The sequence below is a fragment of the Panthera tigris genome, chromosome B4 (assembly GCF_018350195.1).
Source record: "Panthera tigris isolate Pti1 chromosome B4, P.tigris_Pti1_mat1.1, whole genome shotgun sequence".
NCBI lineage: Eukaryota > Metazoa > Chordata > Mammalia > Carnivora > Felidae > Panthera > Panthera tigris.
This window is the reverse complement of record NC_056666.1, coordinates 43,033,146-43,053,784: the sequence shown is the minus strand read 5'-3', so window position 1 is coordinate 43,053,784 and position 20,639 is coordinate 43,033,146. Positions and strand designations below refer to the sequence as shown.

General features: G+C 38.0%; 1 protein-coding gene across 2 annotated transcripts in view; it reads left to right on the top strand.

Moving 5' to 3' along the window:
• Positions 1 to 3,187: 3,187 nt before the first annotated feature.
• The window catches only part of LOC102959165 (pregnancy zone protein-like), a 44,903-nt gene continuing 27,451 nt past the window's right edge, over positions 3,188 to 20,639 (top strand). The window contains exons 1-13 of one of the 2 annotated variants that reach the window (XM_015542908.2): positions 3,188 to 3,270; positions 5,369 to 5,552; positions 6,267 to 6,420; positions 6,579 to 6,631; positions 7,681 to 7,701; positions 8,171 to 8,339; positions 9,600 to 9,684; positions 11,794 to 11,917; positions 13,261 to 13,375; positions 15,191 to 15,300; positions 17,437 to 17,598; positions 18,447 to 18,674; positions 20,173 to 20,236. In XM_015542908.2, coding sequence (XP_015398394.2) covers positions 3,188 to 3,270; positions 5,369 to 5,552; positions 6,267 to 6,420; positions 6,579 to 6,631; positions 7,681 to 7,701; positions 8,171 to 8,339; positions 9,600 to 9,684; positions 11,794 to 11,917; positions 13,261 to 13,375; positions 15,191 to 15,300; positions 17,437 to 17,598; positions 18,447 to 18,674; positions 20,173 to 20,236 — 1,552 coding nt within the window. Of the gene's footprint in view, positions 3,271 to 5,368; positions 5,553 to 6,266; positions 6,421 to 6,578; positions 6,632 to 7,680; positions 7,702 to 8,170; positions 8,340 to 9,599; positions 9,685 to 11,793; positions 11,918 to 13,260; positions 13,376 to 15,190; positions 15,301 to 17,436; positions 17,599 to 18,446; positions 18,675 to 20,172; positions 20,237 to 20,639 lie in introns of those variants that run through there. The other variant, XM_042991742.1, reaches the window with a different exon arrangement.

The window sequence follows — 20,639 nt, the reverse complement described above, 5'->3', positions numbered from 1 at the left end:
TTTATCTCTTGTGTTTAACATTTATTAAGATTGTAGTAGATATGTATGATCTTGATAAGTAATGTACTGATAATATTTGTAATGATAACTCAACCCAAAAAATCGTATTCCTACTCAGAACCTTATAGCTACAAAAAACTTTTTTTATAATTCTGATTATCTTTAGTTATAGAAATGAATGATAAGGTATTCATTAAGGTGTATTGAAGAATAAAACACCAGGATAAAATTATGTGGGGAGTTAGAATGGAAATACAAGATCAAGAAGAAACAAGATTGATGTAAAATTTCCAGCTGGTAACAAAGGAGTTCATGTGTGTTTTAAATGGATGATGACTATACCAATAAATGACTGCGGTATTCACATTTCACTGCATGTATTTGAAAAGCGATATTACAGTTTTATTTTTAAAATATCATTATTTATAACATGGTTTTTGGCATCTTGCACATGATGAAAAAGTTTTAAGTTAAAGAAGTGTGAGGATTTATATGTTTAATAAAATTCTTTTAAGGAATATAAGAAAAAAGGTTGAAGACCAAAGTGTATAAAAGCCATCATTGAGAATCCTGAGAAAGAATTATTTACAACATATAATAAATATTTTAAGTGTACCTAATAAAATTTGCAATTAAAAATCAAAATGATAGGGGTGCTGGATGGTTTTGTCGGTTAAGTGATTCACTCTTGACTTCAGCCCAGGTTATGATCTGACAGTAGTGGGATTGAGCCCCGGGTCGGGCTCCATGATGAGCTCCAGCCTGGGCTCTCTCCCTCTCTCTCTCTGCCCCTCCCCTGCTCATTCTCTCCCCCCCCCCGCTCTCTCTCAAAATAAGGAAATAAACTTAAAAAGAATCAAAATAATAAAGTTTTCATGACACCCAATATGTTCTTCCATTCTCAAAGTTCAAGCTATGAGTTTTGCTTCATCCAAATATGGATTTTTATTTTCCATTATTAGGCATTTGGCCAACATATAGGGTTGTTGCACATCCAAAAAGCTTAATTATGCCTGGGGAAAATAACATGGAGACCTCTTAACATCATTTATTATTTATTATAAGTTAATTTATCCCACATGAAGTCTGTAGAGTGTAAAAGTATTATTTATGACAGTGCAGGAGTGAAGGAGGAAAGCACTGAGGAGATCGGTAGAAAAGAACATAAAGATTCTAGTGAGGGCACAACCCAAAATGAAACAGAAGAGATTTGTACTCATTCAGCAAGCATTTACTAACTACTAAGGGCCAGGACAATGTGTTATTATGGTTTATTCTATTTGACTTGGCATTATATCTCCCATTGAATTTATTACCCTCCTTGAAGTTTTAATATCTTAAATATCTATAGTTTTACAGTTCACAAGAAGTGCCATGTAAATTATCTTCACTTCTCACTCTTTCAGATTATTTACAAAAATGTATGTCAAAAACAAAATATACTTCATCCACAGAAATGCCTGTTTCTCATCACATCATATTTTAGAGTTTAAATTGATTCTCTATTCAAAACATGCACACTTCATTTCGGGTGGTGTTAAATTCATGTAATAGTATGGATCTTTCATATTTTCAGGATTTCTTACAAATAGATTCTAACACCGGAATAGCTCTTGGGAAATCAATAGGATGCTGAGTCACTATTGATAAGATATTTTTATATTGCTCAAGGTAAAATTAAACAAGAACGTTCATCAAATAAAGGTCATTTCCTTAGGGAATAAAATGAATTAATTGGCTTTATAGTCTAGATGTTCAGTGAACTAAGAAACAATAAGAATGTATTATATGGGTGGTATTCTAATGAACTACTATTTTCTTTATAAACAAACATAGGGTTACTATAAAACGCAAGCTTTAAACTGCTAAACAAGGGAGAGATTGTCTTTAGAGTTATTGTGTTTAAAATCCTGTGATAAATTTCACTTCTTTGTTTCACCAAAGAACCATATGTATCACCCAATAATTGCACTACTAGGCATTTATCCACGGGATACAGGTGTGCTGTTTCGAAGGGACACATGCACCCCCATGTTTATAGAAGCGCTATTGACAATAGCCAAAGTATGGAAAGAGCCCAAATGTCCATCGATGGATGAATGGATAAAGAAGATGTGGTAAATATATACAATGGAGTATTACTTGGCAATCAAAAAGAAGGAAATCTTGCCATTTGCAGCCCTGTGGATGGAACTAGAGGGTATTAAGCTAAGTGAAATTAGTCAGTCAGAGAAAGACAAATATCATATGACTTCACTCATATGAGGACTTTAAGATACAAAACAGATGAACATAAGAGAAGGGAAGCAAAAATAATATAAAAACAGGAGGGGGACAAAACAGAAGGGACTCTTAAATACACTGAACAAACAGGGGTTGTGGGAGAAGGGATGGTCCAGATGGGTAGGGGCATTAGGGAATCTACTCCTGAAATCATTGTTGCACTATATGCTAACTAACTTGGATGTAAATTAAATAATAATAATAATAGATTTAAAAAAACTTAAAAAAAAATAATAAAGAACCAGATGGGATAAAGCTTGTTCCCTGAACTACCAAGAAGATATTTAGGACATGTGTTTACATTAATAGCTATTTTTTAAAAAATGAAAGTCAAGAATATTCACTGAGGGACACCTGGGTGGCTCAGTCGGTTAAGGATATGACTTCTGTTCAGGTCATGATCTCACGGTTCACAGGTTCGAGCCCTGCATCAGACTCTGAGCTGTCAGCTCAGAGCCTGGAGCCTGCTTGAGATTCTGTGTCTCCCTCTCTCTCTGCCCCTCCCCCACTTGCATTCTATCCCTCTCTCAAAAATAAATAAACATTAAAAAACCTTTTTAAAAAGGAATATTAACTGTTTTCATCAAGTCATATAATTTATTTTGCTTCTTCTTCAAAATAGGTTAGGTACTGATTAATAATCAGAGACAGTGTAGCCTGAAAGTAATATTTTTCAAGGACAGAACATTTGAGAAAGCGGATAAAAGAATACTGATGGTCATAGAAATAATCTGGAATTGATTTTTTTATACTGGAAGTAGTTAATATGTTACAAAAATAAAGGGTTAGCAGTTTACTTTCACTGCCCATCAGGTAAAATAAAAACCAGTGATTCTAGGACAAGACCAGAGTTCAAGGAATCAAGGGGCTCAGATTCCTGTTATTTCCTATTTCTCTCCACACCATGAGGAGAAATCAGCTGCCCAGTCCAGTCTTGATTCTACTTTTCCTGCTTCTTCCCAGAGATGCTTTCACTGCTTCAAAACCGTAAGCAACAACATTTTCAGAAAATTCTGTTGTCCTTCTCTTTCCCATTGTTTTATCTGCTTCTTAATGTCTCTCTTATTTGTTTTCTGATTTCCTGTGAATTTATCGGCTGTTGAAGGGGCTTAGAAAGGTCAATAAGTTGTTATTGGTCATGTGGAAGAGGCATCCTCTAATTCTAGAAAACACAGAGACATGGGGCAGTAACGTTTACGAAACATTCACCGAATAAGAATACAGAATTATACAACATTTATTAAATAATAATATAGAACTCCTGCCAAAAAGAAAAAAAAAAAAAAAGGATACATCCTTCATTGGCTCACGAAAAGGGCTGCAGTGTCCATCCAGTGTGAAATAACTCAATCTCTGTATTTTCCCCTGGTCAGAGATCACCAAGATGAATACATGACTTTCAGAGAAGCCAGGATTTTTGTGTCAGATCACTTAAATTCTTGAGCAAACCCGTAGGGGCTGGTGTTTAGATCTTGGGAATACACAGATTAACACAATGTGGACCCTGTCCTCAACACTTCACGGTATAGAGAATAGAAAAAGTGTGCAGGGAAAGGAATACAGTGCAAAACCAGAAGCTAGCCTTGCGGGATTCTGTGAGAACAGTCGCAGAGAAAACTTACCTCCTCCTGGAAGCTGTGAGCCATATAAGGGAAGGGACGTCGCCTAAGTCTTCAGAGAGAAACTTGTTTGGAAAGAAGTCTTATGAAGCAAATAGAACTTATCCAGATAGACAAGGACACTTCAGGAAGAGAGAGAGAGAGGCATGGACAACCAGAACATTGCAAAGTGAAGCATGTTTGGTGGTAGTAAATGGTGGGCGAAACAACTGGAAAGTGGTAGTTTTTCTGGGTGTGCATGTTAATATATTTGGTGACTAGCCTCGCATGGCTCGATCGACTCCGCTTCCCTCATCACAGAGTGAAAGAAAGAAAAGAGCCAACATTGCTTCTGAAATAGTACTGAGAAGCAATGCCACTCCTCCTTATCCATTAAATATCATCTATTTAGTGTCCTAGAATAAAGAAATCCATATCGCCCACATGAAACCCAAGACCACATGTAGACAGGTTCTTAAGGCTTTCGATGATAATTAATGGGTTAATCACATTTTGTTGTTGCTCAAACAAACAAACAAACATTGTTTTAGCTTCATAGGCATAAAATTGACAAAATTATGAAATATTTAAAAAGTACAACGTGATGGTTAAATTTACCTATATACTGGAAAGATTCCTCCCATTGGCTTAATTCACACATCCATCTCTTGAGTATTTATTTACTCTTCCTTTTTGTGTGTGTGAGAACAGTCTAATTCTCCTTCCAGCAGATTTCATTCATGCAATGCAGAGTTATCAACTGTAGTCACTGTGTCACACATTATATCTTCAGACTTTATTCATCTTATTATAACTGAAAGTTTGTACCCTTTTACCAACTTCTCCCTATTTCCTTCAACCGCGCCCCCTACCCTGCCCCACCCCTAGTAATCACAAAACCATTGTCTCTTCTGTTTCTGTGAATTTGATTTTATTTAAAAGGGTCTATATAAGTGACAGCATGCAATATTATCTTTCTCTGGCATATCTCACATGTATATATTTCTTTAGAGAGGGAGGGAGAGTGCACATGAATGGGGGAGAAGGGCAAAAGGAGAGAGAGAGAGAGGGAGAGAGAGAGAGAATCCCAAGCAAGCTCCACACTCAACACGGAGCCCAACACAAGGCTCAATCCCACCACCCTGGGATCACAACCAGAGTCGAAATCAAGAGTTGGATGCTCAACTGACTGAGCCACCCAGGCACCCCTGGCATATTTCACTTACAATGTCCTCAAAGCCCATCCATGTTGTTGCAAACAATGGGATTTCCTTTTTTTAAGGGTGAATAATATCCCATTATACATCATCCCATTTTCTTGATCCATTTCCAAATTTCAAAGCACATAATGATTCATGGATTGCTTATCCATAGCTTAGGAATAGTTCTATGATTGGTGATTACAGAAAAGATTATCTAGAAAACAGCCACAATCATGACGTCTTTTTAACCTTTCCATGGTTGACCCGGAGCCCTCTTCTCCACAGGCAGTACCTGGTGCTGGTCCCATCTCAGCTGTACACTGGGGTTCCTGAGAAGGCCTGTGTCATGCTCAATCACCTGAATGAGACGATGACACTGAACATAATTCTGGAGTATGGAATGCAGATCAGTACCCTCCTCACCAAGCTGGTGACAGAGAAGAACTACTTCTCCTGCAGCCCCTTCATTGTCAGTAGGACTCTTTGGGATATGGAGGCTCGTTAGAGAAAGAGCGTATTAGCTGATGCCTTGTATTCTGACCCCCAGCAATAAAAAAGCATAATGAAGAAACACATGAGAAGTACAAAGTGAAAGTTTCTACTGAATATGCTTTCATAATATTTACAAACAGTCCTAGTGCAATATATGAAAAGTAATGGTAGTTATAGGAAAGGTTTCATTGGCTCCTACAATTCGGAGATGAATAAAGGCCATGCCATTACCCATTACAAACACTGAAATTCATAAATTTAAGTGACTTATTTAAGATCTCACATGTGATTGATGGTTAATGTACTGTCCTTCTAACTTTTTGCTACATAAGGTATTAAATAGTTAATCACACTGGCTTACTACCAGTGATAATATGTAACGTTGACGTTGACCATTGGAAAATAACATTTGATAATTACTTCAACGCCATCATACTGCTGTGGAAATTAGAGTTTGTCATTGCCTTCACTGTCATGACTATTTGAAGACTTAGTTGGTTTTATTTCGGTGACATTTTCCCTTTAAATCAACAAAGTGTTCCTGTCATGTTACAGAAGCGTGAGAGTCTATAATTCTTGACTTATCCCTTACTAATTCTCTGGGACTAACCAGAGAAAGAACAAAGTCAGAAAGGCTGAGACATTCAGACATGGGTCTGGGCAGATTTTTCAGTGCTTTTCTGTTTTACAGATTCCAAAGCTGTTCACTTCCTCAGGGTTCATTACCGTGGAGGTGAAAGGGGCAACCCAGGAATTCATAAAGAAGAACATAATACATGTAAGGAGAGCAGAGACCGTTGTCATTGCCCGAACAGACAAACCCATCTACAAACCAGGACAAAAAGGTATAAGGAACCAAGCTGGCAAGAGCGACTTTAAGGGGTGGGTGTGTGGATATCTATTACTTTATTCTGCAGTCATGAAAACACAAGCATGCTGTTATCTGTGTTACTGCCTTGGATTCCCGCAGTAGGGTTTCATGGGGAAAATCTCTGTGTTTCAGTGAGATTCCGCATCGTCTCTGTGGATGTCAATTTTCACCCTGTGAATGAAACGGTAAGTCTCCTGACAGTGGATGAGTGTGGGGAAAACAAGCACAAACTTAAGGCCCATTCTTTTGAAAAACATGAGACCAATATGATCTAAGTGGTACCACTGCTGGAGAATGAGATCAGTTCATCAACCACATTATCAAAATAAAATATTCCGTTGAAATTATCTTTTTAAAGAGCCCAGTCATTTTGGGGGTGCCCAGGTAGCTCAGTCTGTTAAGCGTTCAACTTCAGCTCAGATTATGATCTTGCAGTTCCTGAGTTCAAGCCCTGCCTCAGGCTCTCTGTTGTCAGCCCAGAGCCCACTTAGGATCCTCTGTCTCTCTCTCCGCCCCCCTAACCCCCCTCCCTTCCTCTTCTGCTCCCGTGTGTGCACACACTCTCTCTCTCTCTCTCTGTCTCAAAAAATAAACATTTTAAAAAATGTTTTTTAAATGTTTATTTATTTTTTGAGACAGAGAGAGAGAGAGACAGCCTGAGTGGGGGATGAGCAGAGAGAAAGGGAGAGGCAGAATCTGAAGCAGGTTCAAGGCTCCCAGCCATCAGCACAGAGCCTGACACGGGCCTCAAACCCATGAACTGTGAGATCACGACCTGAACCGAAGTTGGATGCTTAACCAACTGAGCCACCCAGACGCCCCAAAAATAAATAAATATTTTTTTAACCCCAGTAACTTTTATTAAACAAAGGAAAGTAAGTGAACTTGATTTCTCTCTTAGAGAGATGGAGAATTTCTCAGAGATAAATTTCATCTGCAAAATAAACTCACTCTTTTGACCTTTCTACTTAAGTGTAGGTTTCCTCCATTGTACATTATTTCATAAAAGGAAAGTCATGACTTCTCAAGAGATATATATGAGAACTAAACATGTAAAACTAAACTAAACATGTAAAATGCATGTGAACCAAATTGGGGCACATTTCCTTGTTTGGATAAAAAATATATACAGACTCACTTCCCCTGATCCAGATAGGCTATCAATGCTGAGATCATGGCTTTCTTTTTCTAACCTCCATCCCACACTCATACTATCTTTTTTTTTTCTTTACAGTTCTCAGTGGTTTATATTGAGGTAGGTAAGATCTTATGCATCTCCGTTGGGATGTGAACTTACTACAAGTTAGGTTCCACTGCCTGTCCTGCCTCCTCCCTCCCCTCTAGCACTCCACCAAAACTAAACACTGTTTTCCCTATCTATCTTAAATCCTCTGGAGACTGGGTAAGATGTAAATGAAAGAACAAAATCCCCTGAGATGATACAATTTAGTGACTTTTCCAGTATTTCTAACCAAAATGGATACCCGTTGTAATCTTTAACATCTCATAGCTAGTAACCTTGATGTCCTTTTCTGAGCATAGAATTCCTAGAAAACTTTGTTCACTACCTTTGATTTGTAGCAAAGTACCTTTGATTTGATTTGATGTAGTCAATTTGCCAACTGTCTACTATCCGACTCCCAATGTGCCCTCCCTGGAAAGCTGCCCCTCTACTCAAAATACCTATTTCAATGGTTTCTATGAACTCATGTTTTTACCTATAGAATCCCAAAAGGAATCGAATTTTCCAATGGCAAAATGTCAGACTGCAAGGGGGACTCAGCCAGCTCTCCTTCCCACTCTCGGTGGAGCCCACCCTGGGTACCTATAATATTATGATGCAGAAGGAGTCAGGGGGAACACTACAGCACTCCTTTGAGGTGAAGGAATATGGTAAGAATTCTGCATGTGCTCGAGACATTTATGACATTAGAGTATTTAAGAGCTTAAGAGTTTTTATACATAGGTACAAGCAAAAATCTAGCATATAGTAGGTGAAAATTAGCAAGTTTTTTATTTATCTAAATATTCACTAAGTGCTTTTCATGCGCTATCTTGTTTAATCCTCACATCACCCCTCTGAGGCAGAGACTGTATTATCCCCATTTTACAAATGAGTACATGAGTACTAGAACTGTTAGTAATTTACCAAAATCACAGAGCCAGCAAGAGGCAAGAAATATTTTATTAAGTCCATTTGACCCTATTCAATCAGAAATTGTTAACCAATACAATAAATATGTGCATGCATCTGTTGATCTATATCTTATAACTGAGGGTACCTCTGGGCCGCACCTATGACCTAGACCTATACTACTCCAACCAAAGTAGTCAGACGTTGAAGCCACCTTACCAGTTATCAGTTATGTGGATTTTCTCATGCCAATTGAACGTGGGTGAGGAGACTTGATCAACAAAAGCACGATTCCCCAAATTCACCAGACCTGCCACGGGAATTATAGAACAAGGATCTCTTGCAGGAACAGCTAATCTTACACAACTGTGAGAGAGGCCGGAAAAGTAAGGGTCCAGCAGGAGGAGCTAATGAGTCAGAGGAAATTACTAACCAGTTCTCCGGAAGCATGGGTGGGGACAAATAAGTTAGCACCCGCAAGGGTCCCTTCAGATGCCAAAGTGGACCCCCAAGGGCCACCGCCATAGAAGAATCTATGGAAGGCCGTACGTATACATATCTCTTCATATCCACTGCTTCAGTATTTCTGTAGTCAAGCGTCTAGTGGTAGATCTTGGGCCTCTATCAGTCAGCAGGACTCGCAGCTGGGAGGAAATGGACACAGAGAAGGACAGAATTAGGACAAATTGGAATCAACTGGCTTCTCTGTACCTTTCACCACATCCAACCATGTGGATCTTTAGAGACTCAGGGTGCTTCTTTCCTTCCGTCTTTGAAATCTTAAACAAATTCAGAGGAGATGCTAGGAAAGGTAATCCCAGCTTAACCAAGTTAACGCAGGACAGACTACCCGTGGTCGGAAACACATCACCCTCGTCAGAGGTGGCTCTGCTGCTCCTTATTGCAGTTGACATCATTTCATGTGATCTTACATTATAAGGTTCTGTAATAGAATCATTACTAATACTTGCGAGATATCCCGCCCACCTTCATGTCTTTCTCCCTTCTGTTGACAACAGTTTTGCCCAAATTTGAGGTCCAAGTGAAAATGCCCAAGGTTATCGGCTTTCTAGATGAAGAATTTGTGGTATCCGCCTGTGGCCTGTGAGTTACATTTTTTTTTTCATTCCAATTCTATTTCCCGGTTCTATTTGCATTGGTAACTGGACTTCAAGGTATTTTAATTCGAGAATGACTTTCTCCAACTAGGGAGCATGAGAGGCAGCATAAGACATCCTACTAATAATAAAAGTATTGCCTGACCCCTGAAAATGTGCAAGACCGTGTTTTAAGTGCCTTGCCCCTGTTAACATTTATTCTCACACTAACCTTGTGAGATGGGGATAGTTATCCTTAGTTTGCAAATGAGGAAACTATAACACATAGAGGATAAAAAAAACTTGCTCAAGTTTCTACAGATAGTAAATGACAAACTGGAATTTAACCCAACAGTCTGGCTCCAGGGCGTGAACTCTTCACCCCTATCCTATATTCCTTCTGCAATTAAATAAAAAAAAAAAAAATCTAGTTTCATGAAACTTTCTACAACCGAAATTGAATGCAAGATGTCCAACTCAAGGTCATGCTCATGCTCATAAATTCTGTGTTAATATGTGTCATACAATCCCCATTTTTTTATTGCCCCTGATTTCCTAAACTATGGGAAATCAGAAAAAAATTAAGAACTTTTCTTAAGTAGATATATAGATATATAACGTATAGATATATAGATATATATAGATGTATACATGTGTCACAGTTATTTCTTCCCTGGTTACCTTTTGGTGTAGTAAGACACTCTTCACGTGTACTGAAGAGACACTTTACCTCTTGGTTTTGAAAGCAGTGTGAGGATCATCATATCTTCATCTTTCTCGCCAGTTTTGATGCCATAGATCTTTCCCTTAGAAGGGGGAGCACTTTCAGTCAGGTTTAAAGATTCCTCAGAGTGAGAGTTAGTAAATCATTTATTGCTTTATCAGCATTGCTAGAAACTGGGGTGGGGAGGACTATAAGAAGAGGAGACTCGGGGCCATCGAAGCCAACTGTCACCTACCCCACAGTTTTGGCTAAAGCAATAGGTCTCAAACTTAAGTGAGCAGCTGGATCTATTGAGGTGATTAGCTAAAATGTAGTTTCCTTGGCCTCTGGAGATTCCAATCATGAACCTAAGGAAAGATTGAGGACTCCGAATCGCAATACCTATCTCAGGTAATTTCAGGGTAGATGGTCCACGAAGCATACGTTAAGAAAGAACAGACTAACCTGGCTTCACATCATATCTTCATTCAGCCTGCTCTGACACATACCACAGAATGGTTAGTTTATAAACAACAGAAATTTGTTGCTCACAGTTCTAGAGGTTGGGAACTCCAAGGTCAAAGTGCTGGCATGGTCACATTCTGGTGAAGGTTCTCTTTCTTGCTCATGGCTGGTTGGCTTCTTGCCATGTCCTCATATGGTGGAAGGGGCAAGTGATCTCTCTGGAGCCTCTTTTATAGAGGCACCAATCACATTCATGAGGGTTCCACCCTCATGATCTAAGCACCTCCCAAAGACCTCACGCCTAATGCTTTCATCCTTGGTGTTTAGGATTTTCACATACAAATTTGGGGGGTGCAAACATTCAGAGCATACCATAGCATATCCTTCCTCAGATTTGGCAGAATCAGACTAAGTCATTATGATACTGTTCATTTATAACATTTCTGTTCGATAGCTAGTGCTTTTGAATATTCAAATTTCCAGTTAAGTTCTCATTTATCTTCTTAAAATATATACGAATTAGAGATGACTTAGAAATACACCATCTACAGACCCTTAAATTTTTCCCCCAAACAATTTAGGAGGCATTGTCAAAGGTGGAATTATAACTTAGATAATCTGATGGCAGAGAAAGAAGGAAATAAGACAGAGTAAAACCCCAACTGGAAAGGAGGAAAGATCTGAGAAAAACCACATTGTTAATTTTTCATTTGGAGGTGTTTCAAAAAGTTTCAGTAAGTATTTTCTCTTAGAGTTGTAGATGTATATCCACTTGGATAATTAAGACGGTTTCAGAACAAGTGCTTCTAAAGAACAAATTCATATGGAAGGAATTACGACAGCTATAGATGAACAAGATGGATATACGAATGGATCAAATTATGTGAAAAAATATCTGAGTTATTTATATTAAACATATTCTCATCTATAACTGCTTGACTGTCATAGATACACATATGGAAAGCCGGTCTCTGGTCTGGTGACAATTAATGTATGCAGAAAATATTCACGATACCATTCCAACTGCCATGGAAGATATTCACAAAAGATCTGTGAAGAATTCAGTCAACAGGTATATGGAAACCACTCTCCCCAGGACACTAACAACAGATCTTGTTTTCTCAGGGATTCAAATGCAATAAGGAATATCATACAATAGAATACAATATTGTATTGTGAAAACAGTATAACAAAGAGTAGTGTTTGAAATGGTCCCCTAGGAAAAAATGTAGAATAAGGGAAACATTGTAAGATTGCCTGGCAACGTTAGGAGGTTTCTTGATAGTTGGGTTCATGAATTTATACTGGTATTTATGCGGCCAGCAGAGAGTGGCAGTGAGTGGGCCCTGTAAGGGTATGGAAAAGAAAGCTATCAGAGCTGCAGAGAGCAAATGAATGAAAGGCTAGGATGATGAATATGATAATGAATGTCAAGACAAACATCAATAAGCAACATAAACATGAGAGGAATTTAGTTACAAAACCTTTAAAATATCAGGCATAAGGGATGAGTTTTTATTTTCAAGTGAGTAAATTAAAATACGATTAAGTAAATTAGACGTAAATTAACTATGATTACATTTTATTATGCAATGAATATTTTCATGGAGATAAATAAAAAAATGAAAACAAATCTTTCTTAAGGTATGGATCCCAATATTTAGTTGGGAAATCTATTATAATGATTCATATATTCAATGAATATATGTTTTTATTAAGGTCCTAGACATGGAGAAATACAGTGAAGAAAACATAATCCTCAGTCGATGTTTAGATGAAGGTGGTCACAGAGGAGATGTTACATCTTTTTTTAATTAATGTTTTATTTATTTATTTTGAGAGAGAGAGAGAGAGAGAGCAAGGGAGAAGCAAACAGAAAGAGAGAGAGAGAGAATCCCAAGCAGGCTCCACGCTGTCAGCACAGAGCCTGATGTGGGGCTCGAACTCACAAACTGTGAGATCATGACCTGAGCTGAAACCAAGAGTCAGATGCTTAACCGACTGAGTCACCCAGGCGCCCCAGAGATATTATGTCTGAGCTGAGTTTAGAAGAGTAGTAACCGTTAGCCCGGATAAGAATGGGAGCAATAACGTCATCGTCTGAGGAACAGCATACGCAGAGAGGCAGAATTACAAAATACGGTGGCGCATTTGGAAACTAGGAAGTTTAATTGGGCAGAAGCAGAATAGGCTTTCAGAAGAGGAGAGAGAAGCCAGAGGCAATGAGTAACTCGATTAATGAAGAAATATGATGTCTTCTTTGGCTTGGGAAGGGATAAGCACCTGAAAGATGTTCAGAACATTTGTAAAATCTCCTTTGGCAGGAAATGTGGAGCACAAAATTTTCATAGATTGCTAACTGTTTTTTGTGGCAGCAAATCAGAGGACCCAGGAATTCTCTTTCTTTCCTTTCAGGCAGACGGTAAAGGCTGTTTCACACAACTCGTACAGACGAAAATATTCCAGCTGAGACAAAAGGGGTATGACATGACAATACAAGTGGAAGCCAAGGTCAAAGAGGAAGGAACAGGTTGGCATTGTTTTTAAATATTGATTAATTCATTAGGTTACTAGTTTATTACCCTTTTTTCAAGGTTATGTATGTATGTGTGTGCATGTGTATGTATATATGTGTGTGTATGTGTGTGCATATATTTATAACCATAATAACATTTTCACAAGAAATGTAAAAACTAGGAGCCCCTGAGTAGCTCAGTGGGTTAAGCATCAACTCTTGACTTCGGCTCAAGTCATGATCTCACGGTTGGTGAGTTCGTCAGGCTCTGCACTGACAGTGTGGAGTCTGCTTAGGATTCTCTCTCTCCCCCTCTCTCTCTGCCCTACCCACACTTGCACTCTCTCTCTCAAAATAGATAAACATTAAAAAAAAAAAAAGAAATGTAAAACCTAAAGGCCAAATGAGCATGAAGAGAATTAATTCTAATAGAGAGGCAAAGTTTATAAAGTAGCATGTGGGCTGATTTGTACAGAATGGATAATATTTTGAAAGCTAGCAATGGACTGAGAAAAAAGCATGATTCACGTAAAATAAATGTGTTTGGTCTCAGAAGGATCTGAAAATGCAGGTAGGGGCTAAGATGTGTAAAAAGTAAATCATATGCCAAAAAGGTTAGACTTTATTATGAAAAGCCTTGGATATCTTCAGATATATTGGAGTAGAATGTTCTAAATAAATTGATATTTTAAAAATACAATTCTAGCAAACATGAAGGGGACAGGCTAGATGAAACAATTTTAAGGTATCACAGTGTGATACAGCAGATTATTCAAAATGGCTTCAAAGATTACAAATCTGGCGCCTGGAAAATGGAAATGCCATTAACCAAGATAAGGAGTAGATGTGAAAAAGTTATGGTAATGAGAATGTGTCAAAGATAATTAATTATAATCTGGAATACCAAAGTAGAATATGATTCGTTCATCCTCAAAAATAATTTTAAAAGAAAACCAGAGCAAAATCAGAACCATAAATGTATATCTGAAACAATTCCTATTGTATCTATACCCTTGTAAGGGTAAATGCAATTGTTCTGAAAGAGAACTCACTTAGCTTTGCTAAATTGAGGCTAGAGGCAGACAAGGAGAGGCCCAAGGACAGAAATAACTACATTTAGGACATAGTATCAAATCAGTCAGAATAATAAAATTAGAAGTCATAGGGATGGGGGGAAATAATAAAATAGAGTTTCTTAGAAGACACTGGAAGGGTTTCAGTGGTACTGATGTATGAAGTATTTCTGAGAACTCACTTGGATGAAGTCTGAGATGAAAATACTATAGTGGGAGAAAATAAGGGATCTTTTAGACTTTGATAGAACAGTGCTTTAGATGATGAAGATAAAACACAGATTACACTTCAATAAATGGAAAGGCACCAGGTGTTGGCTATACCTTGCAAGGGCCATACAAGTGAAAAGAAGGGTCTTTCTGGGTAAGAGGTTTGTGATAGAAAATAAGCATATTTTAAACATGATTCCAATGTAAAGAATCATGTTGCATGCAGAAAGTCATGGGGAGAGGGCAAGGATCTGAGAGAGATGGAAACAAAAATGGTGCAAGATCACAGAAGAGGTGAGGAGCTTAAGAACGTAGAGCAAGTAGGATACTTGCGAAACCAGAGGAATTGGGGAATGAGGTAAAATAATTTTTTATACGAACGTGAAGCTAAGGTCATGTTGCTTATATTTTCTAAGTGTGAGAAATTCTAGAGAGGAGAAGATATAGAATAGAGATAGTAATTTGTTATGATGGAGTGAAGCTGGCTTGGAGGTAGGAGGTGAGTTGAATATATAGAACAGTTCAACCTCGCTTATTTCTTTTTCAGAGTTGGAATTAACTGGGCATGCATCATGCATAATCACAAGCACCTTAAGCAAATTGAAATTTACAAAAGTGGATACATATTACAGACATGGGCTCCCTTTTTTTGGACAGGTAAAATATCTTTTCAATAGAATCATAATTTGGGGGATGTGGCCTTTAAGAAAATGAATTTTTGTACCCCAAAGTATAATTTGTTATAAAAATAAATATTTATTTTGAGTGAGGAAAGAAATTATGGCAAATGACAAACTTAAAAGGCAAACACTATCACATGCAGAAAAATAAAGCACACTTACTAACTTCTAACACACCTCTAGAATACATTTTTCCCTGTGTAGTTTGACTGCAGACTCTTTACCTGTTTATAAACAATGATTTTGTTTTATAATTTTTTAAAGATACTCTTTCATCTAGATGATTGAGATTGAATTTTTCATATTGATAGTTTTAAACACATTTTTGTCAGCTTCAAAGATCAGTATCGGTAATCACATTGGTAAATTTTCAGACTGATATCCAGCTAAGTAAGTAAGCTATCAGTTTTCTTTCATATAAGAGATAGAAGTTTTCTGGACATTTAAAATTTTCTTCTTTAGTAACTAATCTTTAACCTGACAGTTGATAGACAATTTCCTTATTTTAGTGATGTTGTGAATTGTATATTTTCTTCATTTATTGCAGTATTTTGCATCAAATTGGCAAAAAATAAATGTATAGATGTGGTTGTGTAAGACCATTTCAAACCAAGAGGAGTACATGAGCAAACTGAGGGCTTAAAAGATGAATATGACTTGGTCAGAAATTTAAGAAAGAGGGGAGAATGGCCAAGGCTCTAGGTTTTAAATAGCTTTTAAAGACCAAGGAAGCGGGGCGTCTGGGTGGCTGAGTCAGGTGAACGTCCAACCCTTGATTTCGGCTCAGGTCATGATCCCACAGTTCATGAGATCGAGTCAGCGTCAGGCTCAGAGCTAACAGTGAGGAGCCTGCTTGGAATTCTTTCTCTGCACCTCTCTTGCTTGTGTTCTCTGTCTCAAAATAAACAAATTTTTTTTTTATTTAATTTAACCAAATTATTTTAACTGAAGAGCGAAGAGCTAAGAGGTAGCCAGGGTGACTGGCTGAGATAGAAGATATAACTGGATGGACTGTATAGTTGTAGGTAAGCCAGAGCAGCCCTTGAGGGCCTTTTAGAATAAGCTCAGAATTTTGTACTGAGGAGTTACTAAAGGTTTTAAGGAGAATAGCATGATCAGTTTAGCTGAGGCAGTATAGAGAATGGTTTGAAGCCAGCAGGAAGCAGGAAGAGGGCGAACTGTGTAAGATTCAATAAAATGGTATTGGAAACCAGACGGAGAAAAATATTGTGTCCTGTCATCTGAGAAAAGAGGTAGAGTTAAAATAAAAACAAAGCTTTTCAGAATTGCAATTTGGGAAACATGGATTTGGGCAACAATTCAAATAGCCTGGCCTGCAAAAACAAAAATCAACAGTTTTTCAAGACAAAGGGGAATTCTAGTACATGTCTTTTATGAGGAATTTCGATTGGCGTTGGTGGCAGAAGACTAATCTTGACTGAATGTAAGCGGTTACTAAGGATATCATCGAGCAAAATCTCCTGTAGCAGGTGGCAGGTGTTCGGGCTGAGTTTGGTCCAGTTCCGAAGTTCATGGTTCTTCTGCTGAGGACCATCAGCCTGAGTGCCTAAGGCACTCAGTGCCTAAGTGCCTAAGGCTGATCTCCCTAATGGCCTCCCAGCTCCATTGTAAACCTTTTGATAAGAGACCTCATTTTATTTCACCTTTCACAGGTTTTAACTGGAATGGCAGCAATGAATCTAGAGAGAAATGAATAGGAATAAAATGCGTTCAACAGGGAAAGAGATAGCATTTGGCCAATGGTTAGATACAGTCAGTCAAAGAGAGAAAAATGATTTAAAAAGAGAAGAAAAAAAGCCTATGGGATAAATAGAAGCACCATATACTGAGACAGAGAACAGCGGGGAGGAAGAAAATTGGGAAAGGTAATATCACGAGTCCATTCTGGGATATTCGCAGTTGTTTCAGGCTCAGGGAATATCTATATAGAAAAGCCAAATAGTCTAGAGCCCAGAAAACAAGTCTAATTTTCAGATTCTAAGATCTTCGGTAAATGACAGCAGCCACGAGGTCAAGAGGTGAATGCAACAAAGAACGGAAGATGCCATTGCCACGTAACCCTTGACACCAGCTATCTCTTCCTCACTTCTAGGTTCTTCTAGTCAATGAGAAGGATCAGCCAATCCCCAATAAAACTGTAGTCGTCACTGTGGATGGAAATGCATATCATTCCAACTTTATCACGGATGACCATGGTTTGGTAGACATTTCCATTAATACCACCAGGTTCACATCTTCTTCATTCACAGTTTCGGTAGGTGGGAAGGGGCATCTGGGGCTGCAAAAAGATTGCTGAGGCTGCATAATTTAAGGGTATATGGGAAGCATGTAAATTCTACGGAAAAAGAAATGGCAACACAGAGGAAAATAGAAATTAAGCAATGTGGAGACCTAACTCAGAAGAAAACATGATCTGCCAGAAACCTTTTACTTTAGATTGACTCCATTTACAACCTGCCGTAGACATTTATTGGCTCATCTTGACCTTCCCTCGTAAAATTCAATGTTTTCACAATTCTGTTACAGATTAGATTTTCTTGATTTCTTCGATGTGCCGCTATTGTTTGTTTTCTGTAGAAGGTTCAAATAACTTTATGCAGTTTATAGGCATAAGGGTATTAAGAAAAAGTAATTGGTCTTGACTGTGAGTGAATATCATCTACTAAATCAGTATGGCACAAGCATGAATAAAGTTAAGGAAAAGTCACTCACAGATTATGCTTTATTTGGGAAAACAAACTATAATGGAGCCAAATAAACATGGTTCACATAAAATCTTTAGTAAATGAGGGAAACCCTGGGTGGCTCAGTCGGTTAAGCGTCCGACTTCAGCTCAGGTCATGATCTCACAGTCCGTGAGTTGGAGAGCCCACGTCGGGCTCTGTGCTGATGGCTCAGAGCCCGCGTCGGGCTCTGTGCTGATGGCTCAGAGCCCAGAGCCTGCTTCTGCTTCTGTGTCTCCCTCTCTCTCTGACCCTCCCCCGTTCATGCTCTCTCTCTGTCTCAAAAATAAATAAACATTAAAAAAAAGAATCTTTAGTAAATGACAGAGTGACCAACACGTACATAATGTATTTTCAAGACCTTTATTCTTTCCACTAGGTCACTTACAAAAAGAACACCCGCTGTTTTGATAACTGGTGGCTTGAAGAATATCATATGCCAGCACAGCACACTGTAAAGCGTATTTCCTCCCCGAGCAAGAGTTACCTACACCTTGAACCCGTTACTGGTACTGTGGCCTGTGGACAAATCCAGGAGATCCGGGCACACTACATCCTGAATGAACAGATTCTAAAGGATGAAAAAGATTTGACCTTCTATTATTTGGTAAGAATAGAAGTACCTCTTCCTTATTACAAGACCTCAAAAAGATTGAGTTCTTATCGAAGTGATACGCTTTGTAAGACATCAGTGAAAACCTTTTCTTGTCCTTGTTTTTATGCTTGAAGAGAAGTAGCTTCCTAATACATTATCAATGCTTTCATTTCTCATTTATGCTCTGGTCTCCACTGGAATTTCTAAGCTTTTTTCTGAGTTCCAATGGAAAATTATTGAAGGAGAGAGGAAAAAGCCAGGGAGAATGCCTTGTTAGACAAAAATAATGTTTTTCTTAGAACTCAATAGATAAATAAGCAAAGGGCAAGAAATCAAGAACTTATTCAACAGGAAATAAAATTATAAACAAGCTTCTGGAAAATATTCAGTTTTGACATTAATTGAAGAAGTGAAAAATAAAACAATAAAGCAGTAGCAATACACCTGTAAAGCTTCTAAATAGTTACAAACCTTATGACCAATGTTAAATGAAGGGAAAAAGGGCATTGACAGGCATATCGTAAATTGATATGATACTTTTGAGGCCAATAAACCTATTTGTGCCCTGAGATTAAAAATATAATCCCAAACTGGCAGTTACTCAGATAAGTCACTTTTAGAAAAAAAAAAAAAAAATTACATGTAAGAGACTGTGTATAGGAAGATTAACTGTAGACAATATGTTTTTAATTTTTTTAATGTTTTTATTTATTTTTGAGAGAGACAGAGACAGAATGTGAGCGGGTTAGGGGCAGAGAGAGAGGGAGACACAGAATCCGAACCAGGCTCCAGGCTCTGAGCTGTCAGCAAAGAGCCCGACGCGGGGCTCGAACTCACAAGCTGTGAGATCATGACCTGAGCCAAAGTCAGATCCTCAACTGACTGAGCCACCCAGGCGCCCTGTAGACAATATTTTTAAAAATTCTATTGAAAAGTTTTTTAAAAAGTTGACAGTAAGTCAGAATCTTAGTTTTATTGCTTGTTAGTTACGTGACGTTGGGCAATTTACCTGATCTCGTTTGTAAAGACAAACGTCAATCATCTTACCTGAATACTAGGGATGAGATTTATACCCACTTCATGGGAATACTGTGCACATTAAATAAAATCCTATAACTAAATAATTTAGCTCAATGCCTGGCACAAAGAGAGTGTCAATACCTTTGGCTTTTTAACAACAAAGAATACTTACATATATTTTATATCTATCTGCTTTTAGTACATATTGCCTTGTGTATGTTTAAAATATTTGTTGAAAGAATATGCAAATTTGAAATATCAATATTCAAGAAAAATAGCAAATACTAAATAAAATACTAAAACATTGCAAAACATGTATTTGTTATTTAAAGTATGTAACTCTACATATAGGAAAATACTGAAAGAGAACTTTAGTGTTCAAAACTTCTGGGTTGCAGTAGTGAGATAATTTATTTATATATTTTGAATAGGCTCTTGTGAGTTTAATATGTGCCTTTTAAAACGATAATGGATATCTTTCCGTCTTCAGATCAAAGCAAGAGGAATCATCTCCCGATCAGGAATCCACGTGTTGTCCATTGAGCACGGAGAAAGTAAGTACTTCCAGGATTTCCCCCTTTTTTTTTTCCTCTCGTATACTCAAATTCTGTACATTTTAGCAAGACGGAGCTACTTTTACATTTTACATTTACATTCTACAGAGGTCATGGTCTCCAACCTTCTTCCATCAACCAAAGACGAGGATAAGCTAATACAAAACAAATAAACATTTTAAAGGTTGCGGGGGGGGGGGCGCACCTGGTGGCTCAGTTGGTGAGGTGTCCGATTTTTTATTTCAGCTCAGGTTGTGATCTCACAGTTGTGAGATCTAGCCCTGTGAGACGGAGCCTGCTTGTAATTGTCTCTCTCCCTCTCTCGCTCTCTCTCTCCTCCTCTCCCCCACTAGCCCTCTCTCTCTCTCTCTCAAATAAATAAACATGCAAAACGATAGCATAC